The sequence below is a fragment of the Antrostomus carolinensis genome, unplaced genomic scaffold (assembly GCF_000700745.2).
Source record: "Antrostomus carolinensis isolate BGI_N321 unplaced genomic scaffold, ASM70074v2 scaffold8155, whole genome shotgun sequence".
In the NCBI taxonomy this organism is placed as follows: Eukaryota; Metazoa; Chordata; class Aves; order Caprimulgiformes; family Caprimulgidae; genus Antrostomus; species Antrostomus carolinensis.
Window position 1 is genome coordinate 1 of NW_010318469.1, and position 13,758 is coordinate 13,758.

The 13,758-nt window shown below is 37.8% G+C and overlaps 1 protein-coding gene across 1 annotated transcript in view; it reads left to right on the forward strand.

Annotated features, from left to right (window-relative positions):
- Nucleotides 1-577: 577 nt before the first annotated feature.
- KDM7A (lysine demethylase 7A) overlaps nt 578-13,758 on the forward strand; it is a gene marked incomplete at its 5' end in the record, with an annotated part of 15,594 nt that continues 2,413 nt past the window's right edge. The window contains 8 exons of the mRNA XM_010168910.1: nt 578-667; nt 1,468-1,677; nt 3,228-3,352; nt 3,871-4,028; nt 6,489-6,586; nt 8,872-9,020; nt 9,167-9,375; nt 12,786-12,871. Of these exons, the coding sequence (XP_010167212.1) occupies nt 578-667; nt 1,468-1,677; nt 3,228-3,352; nt 3,871-4,028; nt 6,489-6,586; nt 8,872-9,020; nt 9,167-9,375; nt 12,786-12,871 (1,125 nt within the window). The remainder of the gene's footprint in view (nt 668-1,467; nt 1,678-3,227; nt 3,353-3,870; nt 4,029-6,488; nt 6,587-8,871; nt 9,021-9,166; nt 9,376-12,785; nt 12,872-13,758) is intronic.

The following is a 13,758-nucleotide window of genomic DNA, read 5'->3' on the forward strand; positions in this document are numbered from 1 at the left end:
CTTCCTAAATCTTTTATAGGGATTTTTTTTTTTTTAATCACTTTCTCCAACCTACTAGATTCTAAATAAGCTAAGAAGGTAATTTCTTAAAGTGAAATGTGAGGCAGATGTCTAAAAACCTGCATGTTGGTTACTGATTATTATTCTTGATTTGCTCTTTAGATAAACTTTTTGCCGTAGTGAAATTCCTGTAGTCTTTAGCTGAATTGAAGGTTATGACTAATGAGTTTCTGAAGTGCGGCTCTATACTGATCACAGGAAAGGGAAAAAAAGAAGCTGATTACTGTACTGAGGGGGGGGGAAGTGATTGTCAGCATGGCTGTGTATTACCCCTTCTTTGGATTCTTAGAGACATTGAGGGGTTTCTTCTGCCTTCTGAAACTTGGGCTGGAAGCTTCAGTGTGTGTGTGTGTGTGTGTGTGTGTGTATCTGTCCTGACAGTTTGCAGTCATTATTACGGAAATTAATCTGTTTTTTTTCTTTTATTTTTTTTTCCCCTGTAGATTTGTTTATTTTGTACTACTACTCCTTTTATCTGAAAAAAGAATTAAATATCTTTTCTTCCCCCTTGTTACAGCTTGTAACAGAACATGCCTTTGAAATTCCAGACAACATCAGGCCTGGGCATCTCATAAAAGAGCTCTCAAAAGTGATTCGTTCTGTAGAGGTAAGAACAGAGACAAGCCCATGTAAGCCTGCAGAAAAAAAAGATCTTTGAATCAGGGAATTCCGTAGTAGTTATGCTTCTGATTGTTGCCACATTGACCTTTTAATTTATTTAACATTTTTTTAATACTAGAAGATCAAGAGGAAGACTGTTGGGAATACTAAGCTATGGGTATTTCAGATAAAGAAAGTGCATAGCAAGGGTGTTTTATGTATTTAAAAAAAAATTAACATGGAAATTATTTATATGTCTAATTATAAAATATTCTCACTTACAATAATTACTGTGAATATGTTGTTAAAGAGTTTAATTTGAAATTCTGTGCATATTCCATTCTCCTACCCTCTTCTTTGTTAGTTTTGGTCCAGTTGTCATCTCTTTTGCTCTTTTTCTTATGTTTTGTTGCTATTTGTTATATAGTAAGAGTTTTTTTTCTTTTCCCCCCTCCTGTACTAGTGTTTTGCTCCTTTGTTCCTTAAGGAATATTGTTTATTGAAAAATTTTCATATTTGCATGTGGAGAGAACAGTTCTGAGAACTGAAACACATGCCTACCCTATGCTGCCTTCATGAGTGTGGTGGTAACTTTTGGTGTTAAGCCCTGCTATTATGGGAGAGTGTAAAGGCCTCAAATGAAAAAGAGGTGCAGTAGAGTACACCAAATCCATAGGAAATATGCAGTACTTCTCTAAAAAATTTATTTATATAATTTACATTGAATTAGATGAATAAGAAGCGGCACTTAAGTATGTGGAAAACAGAAAACTGGGACTATTCTGAAATATGTGTTTTTAATTACAGGAGGAAAACAGCAAACTAGTTAAAACTCAGGGAATTCTCGGTGTGTGTCCAACTTCACGGTCTTCGCAGGAAACGAATTCCTCTCACTACTCCAGACGAAGGGTGAGGAAACTGCGAGACCATGCAACCAAAACTCCTTCTAATCTGGACATCCTGGAACTCCACACCAGGGAGGTACTGAAAAGGCTGGAGATGTCACCATGGGAGGAGGCAAGTATTAAGTTATGTGCAAGAAACAAAACCAGAGAAGATTTCTAATCTGTGTTGAAAGGGAAAAGCTTTTAACATGCATAAGAATAGAGGCTGCTATTCTTTGTCATATGAGACATGGATAGGTTTGGTTTTGGTTTCTTTTTTTTGATTTTTCCTGATAGGAATTTTTATCTTCCTTGACTTTTTTGTGAAAGTTCCTTCAAACTTTTAGTTCAGGTGCCCTGAATCCGTTACCTACTTCAAGTATAGCTTTTGAATTAGGACTGTCGAGTGCTAATTTGAATCAGTTCTGTGAAGAAAAGGGAGCTTGCAAAGCCTTGATTTGGTGAGGCTCTGAGCCAGACTGCTTCTTAATGGGAGTTGGACTAGGTGACCATTAAAGGTCCCTTCCAACCCAAACCATTCTGTGATTCAGTGTGTTTTTAGATAGCTGATTCCTATAGTTCAGCTACCGTAATTTGATTAGCCTTATTTTTGGTCGTGTTCCTATTTCCTGTATGACTGTGCCTCCCTGCCAGTAAGCCTAAGGCTGCCTTTGGTCTCCATTGTGGGGCTGTGGACTTTGTGGTTATATTCCAAATGTATCATGGAGTGAATGAGTGAAAAGTAGTCTCTTGAAAAAAATATTTTTTTTCAGGTTTGATGACCTTATTTCAAAAAACAGCAAGAGAAATGGGAGAAAGAGTGAGAGAATGGAAATAAGTAGCTTTATGAAAGGAAATAAGTAGCTTTCTGAGAACAAGAAACGCTGACAAATTGAACCAGGGACAGGATGGACTGTCATAGTGGAGAAATACCAGTTTGGGTCCTTAAATTGATCTTCATAAGGCATGGACAAGAGACATTCATTTAGTCCCCAAAGACAGGAAGCTGAATTTAAAATTTACCACAAATGGTTAACCTGTGCAGGTCATTGCTACAAAAAGTTTTTAAAATAAAATGTTCAGGAGTATTAGTCGTTGTCTTTTAATGTAGAAATATATTGTTCACTATCAGTATTGACTTTTTTTTTTTAAAAAAAAAAAGTATTACTATTTCACATGTTCCTGCTTTGGCACATATTGCCAGTTGCTTCAGACTATATATCAAATGTAAATTGCTTTGAGCTAAGAAAGTTCTGCTTATGGCAGGTTGCTTTCCATTATTGATGTTGTACTGACCTTTAAATCAGTTCTGGGATACTAATTCCAGGGATCAGATACCCAATCCAGGAGTTGTCTTATTCCAAGCCCAGCTTTTGGCTTGCCTGTCTTTATTGGTATTTCTTTGCTTTGAATACAGTGATAATTCTTCAAAGGAAACATAAAAGCAATATTACGGTGAAGTTGTAGTTGATTTAGATGCTTCAGGAGAGTATAGATGATTCAAGGAAGGAGGAGATGCAGTTTGCTGTTTTTTACATCCAAACATGTTTTGTCTGAGCTTTCTTCAGTTGGTTATCAGGAAGGTAACCATCCTGGTGCTGAGTTTAAGCTTTTGTGGGGTGCAGAAAAAACAATTAAATTTATAGAAATAAATAATAAGCAACATTGCTTTTAATTCTTTAGGATACTGCAAGCTCAAAACTGAATGGGAGATTTAACAAGCCTTTTCAGCCATCTTCTACAGTACCTGAATGGCGAACAAAGGACAATGATCTTCGCCTTTTGCTGTCAAATGGAAGAATAATTAGGTACAAAGTGTTGGTTATGGATCACTTCTTCCTAGTCGTTATCATCTGGAACATGCTAATAGTGAATAACATTTCTTTTCTTTTTGTGGAGCTCTAAGTTCCCTCTTACCAGTAAGATTTATGTTAGGAATATAGAAGGAATGTGTTGTCTGTTGTGTCTGCTGTCCCCTAGTGGTCCCACAGTTGTGGAACGAAGAGGAATAGATGCTTTGCATGTTCCTTTGTTACAGCATTTCATTCATAGATTCAGTTGCTCAGTTGGGTTTGTACTGAATGCAGGGCTTCAAAATAGAAACAGTTGTTTTGTGTCCATCTATTAGAGCAATTCTCATTAAAAATATTCTGGTGTAAAACTTTGCATCTTCATGGAAATGACAGTTTTACGGGGAATAAAATGGGAATAAGAGATGAGCATAAGAGAATGTTGCCGTTGTATCTTGAAAGCATGTTGTAAATAATGAAAGGAAAACAATAGCTTCAGCTTTGTAAGAATAACATTTCTTTTTCTTGTGAGACAGAGATGAGAGACGCCCCTTTACAGATCGAAGTCTTTACACAGCAGATAGTGAAGATGATGATGACAGGACAAGGTCGAAAAAGACAACTGTTAAGGTAGAAGAACAGCCATCAGGATTTGAAGGAGAAGGGAATGCAGATGCCCAGAAACCACTGAACAGTAAGCTTGTGTCTAAGTCCTATCAGTTGAAGATTTTGATGATCTTGAACAAGGACTAACTCTTGTGAAATCTGACTGAAATTTTACCAAAGTATAAAGAGGATAAACTAATAGAGAAGTTATATTAGAAGTCACAACAAAACATTTGTCAAATATTATCTGTCCACTGAAGAAGCTAACAGCATAGAGTTGAAAAGTAAACTCACCTCCTCATGTTAGTGCCATCTTGAATACTATGTACAGCATTTTTCAGAGTAGGGGTTTAACTGGTGTTCTAGATGAGTATTTTTTCCTTTTGGTCTGTTTTATAATGTAAGAATGCCGATTTTTCTTTACCAAAATATACTTCAGTGTGAAAAGTTCGTCACATCATTCACTGTAGAGAATAAAAAAATCATAACATGCAGCTAATTTTAAATCATATCATATATTTCACTTTTCTGATCCATTTGGTGGTTACAAACTTGATCATACAGTTTTGTATGTTTTGCTAATTAATAGGTTTATTCCATACAAATGATCAATCATAATTTAGCATTAATAAAATCTTATACTTTCAACCTTTGCAGCAATCTGCAAGGCTAAGGAAGAACTTAGGTTATCTGTAAAACATTTTAACCTCACTTTCCAGTACTTTAAACCAACCTGCACTGCGAGTTAATATTTTCTGGTCTTTCTGTAGCCTGAAGCCTTCCTGACAAGCCTTCAGCAGTGCTGATCACAGTAAAGTATCAATATTGAGTTGCTGTTTTCAGTGCCTGTTTTTAATAGCATGACCTGTGTGCCATGAGGGATAGGTCCCTGAAACTGCTGTTCAGCTCTCTGTTTAATTATAAAAGTCACATCCTTTCACAGTAGAGCTTCCAGGGGCTCAGGGGGTATGTATTAGGAAACTGAGGTCAACACTTAAAAGGTAACAGGGCTCCTCTAGAGACACAGTTCCCTTGGTCTCCTGCACAGCAGTCCATAACAACATTTGAGTCCATTGTCAACCTGGAGAAAATATTTAATTATTTTCATTAACAAAGCAGTTTGTAATCCCTGTTGACTGTGCTTCCAAAGGTCACAGAGGACACCATTAAAAATTTTACAGGGCAGAGAGGTCCCTCTTGGGTCCTCATGAACCAACAAGGCAAATAACTTGTTGAATGGAGGCTTAGGCATATGTGGTGGTTTTCCACATTTTTTTTTTCAAAATTAAACTGTTTTACACTTGAATCAAAGATTAAATCATACAGAGATATGGTAGATTTTCTTCGAAATTGTTACTCTTATTTGATACAGAATGAATATTGCAATGTGTATCTAAATGTGAGAAATGTACTTAGAACTAGAAGTGAATGTTGAGACTGTTCTTCCAGAAATTGAGTACTCGGGACTGTTGCTGATATTTTTGATTGAATAGTGAGAGTCTTCAAAATTCCCTATTAAAGATCACCTACATTTGATTATTTTGCCTTAACTGGAGGTCTGTATGGAGAGAGAGAGAGAGAGAGAGAGAGAAGGTAATCTTCTGCAGAGAATTCCATAAAAGACACTACCTGCTTCTGCAGCAGCTGCCACCTTCCATTGTTCATACTGGGATGCAGGCCAAGAGGCAGTGTCCATAGAGAGATGCCTTTAAACAGATCAAGCTCTATATAGCTTTGTGTGTCATGCTAAGATCCTGGATCTAAATGGTGACCCAGTGTTATCAGAGAGACACAGATCAAGTGGTGTGCTTAACAGAGCAAGATACTTTGTGTGGATGAAGGGATTTAAGATACTTTTTTTGAATTCACAGTAGCTTAGCCTGATCTTACAGATAACAACTGCTTTCACTCACCTGATTTCTGGAGTATTCCTCCCAGTCTCTGGAATCATACAGAGCCATTGTGTAGTTTTATGTGAAACTAGAAGTACTCAAAAACTTGAAGAAGTTATGTTGCTTTCTTTATCCGCTACCTTCTTGACACACATTCAGAAATACTTAGTTCTATTCAGCTCTTCGCCAAAAGACTTTTGCTAGTTAAACTGCATATTATAGTCTCATAAATTTGTACTTATCAGGATTTCTGCCAGCAGCCATGACAGAGGTGTACATACAGCCCACTGACCTTGAGCCTTGGATTCTGAACACTTATAAATGTTTTTCCTACTGGTGGTTCTTTGGGACATATGCTGTCTTTTAAGAGTACATGCTTCTGAGACCTACTCAGCTAGTTCAGTTTGAGTTCTTTCAGCACTGAAAAATGTAAACCATGTGGACTAGGTGGCTGATTTCATTGATTGCTTTGTCATTTGTCAGCATTTTTGATATCTATTTTGAAACCTCATTCTCTGATTAGTACTCTAGCTTACTACTAGCTAAAAGTGTGTCTAAGGCTGGTATTTCTTCTCCTCCTCTTCCTTTCCAAAATAATTGTTAAATATTATATGTAATAAATGTTTGGTCTAATATTTTAATTTTTCTCTCCTCAGTGTTCTTTGAAAGTGTGAAATCAGAACTCAGGAATGGATCCTCAGAGTACTCTGATATTTCTGATTCAGAAGAATCTGAACCTGATTGCACTACCCAGGTATAACTACAAAAAGTCGCAAAAGTTAACGAAGCAATTAAATATGATTTTGTTCACATGCTTCAAATTTATCTGGTCAAAGTTTGTGTTAAAGAGTAATAACAAAGTATTTAATGCTTTTTCAAGTTAATATCTCAGACTTACAGTTCTGCCTCATTCTTCATTTATTCTAGTGTTGAGAAAAATGACAAAATATGCTGTCTTGAGCCAAATTTTATGATCATCTTTGTCATTAAAATGGGGCTGGCAGAGGATGAGCCCTGCTCTGGAACATGCAAAGTCTGAGAAGAGTTAGGTCCTAGTTGCTTTGTTAATTGCTTCCATAACAAGTCAAAATTTCATCATTGGAATTATGATTATGTTGCTGAAAGTTATCTTTTGTGAGAGCAGGAACACACAGTTTTATTTTAGAGCATGGTTAAATGGAAACAATCTTATAGGCCTTCAGTTTTTTAAATAAGCTGAAGTGGCTAGATCTTGTTGAGGTGTTCTAGACTATTTGAAATAAATCCATTTGAGGATTTAGATTGTAGTGATTTCTTTACAACTAAACAAAATCTAAATGCATACACACGTGTATGTATGTATATATTTACATGAGTGAATTTTAATACAGCTTCAGTATTTAGAAATGTACATATTTATATACAAATATTTTTATTATTTTTTTTCACTTGCCAAGTTGTGCTCTGACTTACTAATTTCAGTTCTAATTGAATAACAGTAAAATCCTAGTAGGTTGGAGTCATTACCTCAGATTTTTGTTTTATGATTCGGGAAAGCTGGTGCTTTGGTCTTTCTTTCAATCATCAGCCTATTGTAAGACTTTACAAGAAGTCTTCAAATTCCTACTTTTTCCATGGCGGTCAAGATCTATTTTTAATATTTGTTATCTTCTGTCATTACCTTATCTAGATGTTGGAATAAGTGATAGGAACCTTCATGATGTGGCTTATTCTGGTTTCCTAAACCGCATTGTCAGCAACTTTGGCTCAACAGGTTTCCTTTTTTAAGACACAAAATCAGTAGTTACTCAGAAGTTATATATTTCTTCTTTACAGGAGAATGTAACCAGTTTTGGATGACGTCGTCATTGAGTGAAATGTTTTGTATCAATACCATTTAATCTCTTAGTTCCTAAGGGAATAATTTTTCTGCATGTTTAAATTTGTCTTTTGTAATATATCCAAAATGAACTGTTTCAGTAACTCCTGTAAATCTTTTTCTATGTTTTCATATTGCAGTGAAGAAGATCTTAAAACAAGATAATAGCTTTATTACTAGCATTGAGTCATAGTTATAATTTAATTGCCCATTTCTGTCACTTTACAAGTGTCAAGTATTAACAAGCTGATGTTGTGAATGAAGTTATTGTATAAAAACGTGCCTTGGTGATATGATGCCCTTCATTAATTCTAGTTCCATTTTTGATAGGGATAGTGGTGTCAGTCTTGAAGGATTATGATTCTGATAATGTTCTGATCTTCTGCTTTCAACACTTCTGTTGAATATCATGTATAATCCTTGGCTTGAAAAAACATTGTGGTGTTCTTTGTACTTGTTGAAAATAGATTAGTCTGAATTACCAAGATGGAACATATCTATTGTAGCCCTTGCTTCACATAAAGGCATATTGAGACACATATGGTTGCTCCACCTTTGAGAAGCTCCTGCCCATACAAGCTGTGATCTCAGCAGGGGCTGAAAAGCCCTTTCATTCCTGAAATGAGGCTGTGCCGCTGTAAGAGAGGCAACAGCTGTTGTCTCTGTTTCTGCTGTGTTCTGGATTTACCTGAGAGCTTCTGTCATTCATCAGAGAGATGCTGTTGCTGAAAGTTATCTTTTGTGAGAGCAGGAACCAAGAAGAGTTACTAAGGGCAGGATGTGTCCCATTACATGTAATAGGCATCAATTCTGGCTGCTGCTTTGAACCATACTGCCATATTTTTTCTTCTGCTTTTAATATTGAAGATAAGAATAATTAATGCTGTCTTTAAAGAGATTACAATAATTTGTGCCTGGTTCAGTGTGTGCAGTGTTTTCTGTAAGAAAATGGATTTCAGAGAGAGCTTTCTATATTGCTGGAGCATGTACTCATCCATGTTAGAAAGTTTGGGTGTACAGCATCTCAGTTGCTGTATTCAAATTAACTGCATTCTGAATATTATATATATAAAACAGCTGGACCTGGAAGCTTTTGAATTTTTTACTTAGCATAAATTAAGGTGCCATCTCTGTTTAGAAGGCATGATGACCATTCTGCATACTGTTTCCTCTTGTTTCAGCAGAAGGATTCCTCTATAGAGGAGTCGGAAAGCTCAGGTGATGAAGAGAAACAGGAAGTAACATCAAATTTCAAAGAGGAACCTAAGGTCACAAGAGACCTTTGTCAAAATACCCAGAAGCCATCCAGAAATGAAACTCCCAGTAAAAAGTAAGCACATTGTGGGCATTTGTTTGTACACTGTTAGACCTTTCTGCAAATATTTATGGTTCTGCTTTTATACCAATGCAAATAATCATTCCTTCAGAGAAATTGAGTTCTGTTTTGAACTGCTTAATAATCCTGTATTTCTCTAGGGAATGTCCTACCTCGACAAGTACAGAAGAAGAAGCTATTCAGGGCATGCTTTCTATGGCAGGATTGCACTATACTACATGTTTACCAGGTCATACTCAAAGCACAGACTGCACAGATAAAAGAGCCTCTCTTCAGGAACACAGAAGCTACCCCAGGAGTCGTCATAAAGACAGACAGCCATCTCAGAGCCACAAAACAATAGAATGTGGTAGGTATCTGAACTAATGACACTGCTGCTCCCTGCTCTTGGAGAAACTGCTCAGAATAAGAACTCAATGTTTGATATTTAAATTTGTAGTCAAGATTTTAAGTAAATCAGGGTGACATTCAAAAAGGTGTGTCCTCTGGGGTTTTTGGTGTGGTTTGGTTTTGATTTTGTTTGGTTGTTTTTTTTCCCCTATAAAAGTAGACGTTACTTCTGAAAACTGGGACAAACTTACCTTGAGAGATCATAAGAATACATCATCTAAATATTGCTGTCTAAAAGTTTTGTGGCATCCTTACAGGAGTGGCAAAGCTGTGGCTGGGTTGAAAGTGTAGTTGCCTTACTGAAAGTGTAATCTTCAGAAAAGATTGATAGAACCTTCATGGTTGCTGCTTTCATGGCATGTTTGCTACTTAGATACCCATAAGAGTCTGCTTGGTGATTTTTCACGTGTCTTTGGAAGGCTTGTTTGGCTTAACCCCTGAAATTCTCCTATGAATGCAGCACATTAAAGGACATTCTAATCTTGAAGAGGAGAATCTATTCTCTCTGGTGACCAGTGAAAGGACCAGAGGAAATGACAGGAAGATGTGCCAGGGAAGGTTTAGGTTGGACATTAGGAAAAGGTTCTTCACCCAAAGGGTACTGGAGCAGGCTCCCCAGGGAGGTGGTCATAGCACCAAGCCCGAAAATATTCAAGAAGCATTTGGACAACATGTGCCCTCAGACACACAGTCTGAATCTTGGAATTGTCCTGTGCTAGGGCAAGAGTTGGACTCGATGATCATTGTGGGTCCCTTCCAATTCACAACATTATATGATTCTGTGATAATTCAGAGGTAATTTTTTTGTCAGTGGCATTTTGATGTCTGTGGAAAACAGACATCTCTTAAATACATTCTGGGAATGACAGACAGAAGAACATAAACACTAATCCCCTCAAAAGAATCAAAGTCACTTCTTGGAACAGAGAGAGAGAGTAATTGTGTTAGAAAATGATTGATAAAGAAATGATTGATAAAGAAATGATTGATAAAGAAATGATTGATAAAGAAATGGAAGAGGCTTTGCTGATGTGAAACAAATAGAACCCGACCAACAAATAGAGTGCTAATTCAAAGAACTAATAGTATGTTGATTTTTGTTTACATAGAGAACAGGAAAGCCTAATGAATTGTCATGGATGGTGTTCTGGTAATCGAAGCTATATGTCCTTAAAACCCACCAACCAAATTAATAAATAAAAAAAATAAAACCACCACTGCCAACAAAAAACCCTAACCAGCAGAGCGTGCAGAAATATATGGGGCCTTTCCATCTTTGTAACTTTATGAAAAACATAATCTCTAGGTTTCTAAATTGTGCTGGGTTGACTCAGGCCAGTAGCTAAGCATCCACACAGCCACTTGTTCTCTCCCCTCACCCTGTGGAGTGGAGGAGAGAATAGAAAGAGCAGAAGTGAGAAGATTCATGGGTTGAATCCTCCCGTTTAGTAAGTGGAGGATGGGAAAAGAAACAAGTGGTGCAAAAGCAATCGCTCGCCACGTTCTGCAAGCAGACTGATGCCCAGCCAGTCTCTGAGCAATGACTACCCTGGAAGACGGCCTTTCCCCGCAGCCTCTTCCTCTACCCCAGTTTTTATTGCCAAGCATGACGTTACATGGTGTGTAATATTGCTTTCTCCAGTTCAGGTCAGCTGTCTTGGCTGTGTCTCCTCCCAATCTTTTGCTTTCTCCTAGCCTACTTATTGCAGGGGCAGAGTGGGAAAAGAGAAGGCTGTGACACTGTCCAAGTGCTGTTCAGCAACAGCCAAAACTTTGGTGTGTTACTAACACTGTTTTAGCAACAGATCTAAAATATAGCACCATATGGACTGTTAGGAAAAAGTTCCATTGCAGCCAGACACAGCACATGTGTCAAACTCCATGAGTGATGAAGATGACACTGCTCCTTAGCTAGCAGGTTTTGCAAAACCTTTCAGTCTCTCCAAATTTGAATTGTGTTGGTGTCTTAAGATACCCTTAATTTTACAAGTTAACTGTATTGTAAATGTGTTTTCAATGTGGACACTTCTATACGCCTATCCGCGTAGATCTTCCATGTGTTGTACTTGAATAGCACATCAGTGCTTAGAAACAATACCGTCAGTAACACCTGAAAATTAAATGCAATGTGTGTCTTGCTGACAACACCGAGCTGTGTGGTTGTAGTTGACATGCTGGAGGGACAGGATGCCATCCAGAGGGACCTTGACAGGCTTGAGAGGTGGGTCTGTGCTAACCTCATGAAGTTCAACAAAGCCAAATGCAAGGTCCTGCAACTGGGTCGGGGCAATCCCAAACATAAATACAGGCTGGGTGATGAGTGGCTTGAGACCAGCTCCAAAGAGAAGGACTTGGGAGTGGTGGTTGACGAGAAACTCAACATGAGCCGACAATGTGCACTTGCAGCCCAGAAGGCCAATAGCCATATCCTGGGCTGCATCAAGAGAAGCGTGTCCAGCAGGTTGAGGGAGGTGATTCTCCCCCTCTACTCCGCTCTTGTAAGGCCCCACCTGGAGTGCTGTGTTCAGTTCTGGAGCCCCCAGCACAACAAACACATGGACCTGTTTGAACAAGTCCAGAGGAGGCCACCAGGATGATCCGAGGGCTGGAGCACCTGTGCTGTGAGGACAGGCTGAGAGAGTTGGGGCTGTTCAGCCTGGAGAAGAGAAGGCTCTGGGGAGATCTTATAGCGGGTTCCCGTACCTGAAGGGGCTACAAGAAACCTGGGGAGGAACTTTTTACAAGGGCAGGTAGTGACAGAACAAGGGGTAATAGCTTTAAGCTGAAAGAGGGGAGGTTTAGATTAGATATTGGGAAGAAATTCTTTCCTGTGAGGGTGGTCAGACACTGGAACAGGTTGCCCCAGAGAAGTTGTGAATGCCTCATCCCTGGGAGTGTTTAAGGCCAGGCTGGATGAGGCTTTGAGCAACCTGGTCTAGTGGAAGGTGTCCCTGCTCATGGCAGGGGGGTTGGAACTAAATGATTTTTAAGGTTCCTTCCAACCCAAACCATTCTATGATCTTTGTATGAACTCCTCATGATACAAAGCCAAGGTAGAAAACCGAAAACTGCAGCATAACAAAGAAAGTAAGCTGTCTTCAACATTGGTACTTTCAACTTTGAATTATTATATTTGTCTGACCTTAGTGTGGTATGTGGATCTTTAATTAGATGTAGTTATACTGCAAGATTGTTTTCCTAATTTAGTGTGTAGAACCGAGCAGCTCTTACAACTTTTATTTTGTATCTAGGAAATACTTTCCATTGTATTTTCCTTTCTTTCTTGTTTTAAAGTTACTCAAATGTATAATTAACTTTGTATTCCTAGGTTTTGATTTTAAAATTTAAGCTTGTTGAAATGCTCTTTAGGTAGGTCTGTGAAGGAAGAGGAAAGAGACTTAGGGACTTCAGCCTGGGCTAGACACATGAACGAAGCTTCAAGGTTTACCCCTCAGGTAAAGTCATACTTTAAATGTTTCGAGCACAAGCATTTTTATAGGAAAAAGAGATAATGAAATTGTAAGTACAGAAAGCATGTTGGGACAGGTCTTTCCACACTGTTGTCCTGGTTTTGCTAGGATAGAGTTAATTTTCTTCTCATACTTCTGATGCTGGTAAACAAGTATTATATTTTTGTCATGCTTTTTTCATTGTTGGTTTTTAATTTTATTTTCTTTTCTAACTCTTCTGTCATAGTGGCTAGTATTAAGATACTCAGTTCAGGCTCTTGAAAAATAAAAAATACTTTATAAAAAAAGTGTGAATTTACATTCAGCCTAACTAGGGAAGCACTGTAATGTTGATTCATTGTTATTCCCAACCAGAGCATCAGAACAGGTGGAACCTGTTGATAGTGTTTATAGTGAATATACTTGCTTAGGAAATTGGTATTGCTAAACTGATACAACCTTTCAACAGCCAGCAGGTAGGAACGCTTTTGCTTTCTGATGTCCAGGTGAAATCCAGCAAGGAATACATAAATGAAAGGTTGCGTGTCTTACACTATGAACTTTTTTAGTATTTCTAAACTTGTCTATATTAGAAATATCAGGACAATTAAACAGAACAGTAGAGCAATTAAAGTTGCAAAACAAGAGTTCTATTTAGGAGACATATTTTAACTGCGTGCTTTTTAGGGTGTTTTTTTTTTTGGTAAGAATATCTAACTACATAATACTCCTTACGGTTTGTGATTATCAATATAGCATTTGTTCTTTCATCAGCTGAAAATTGAAAACTAATTGCCTATTTAGGTCGAGAGAGGTTCTCTTCCCCCTCTACTCTGCCCTGGTGAGGCCGCATCTGGAATATTGTGTCCAGTTCTGGGCCCCACAGTTCAAGA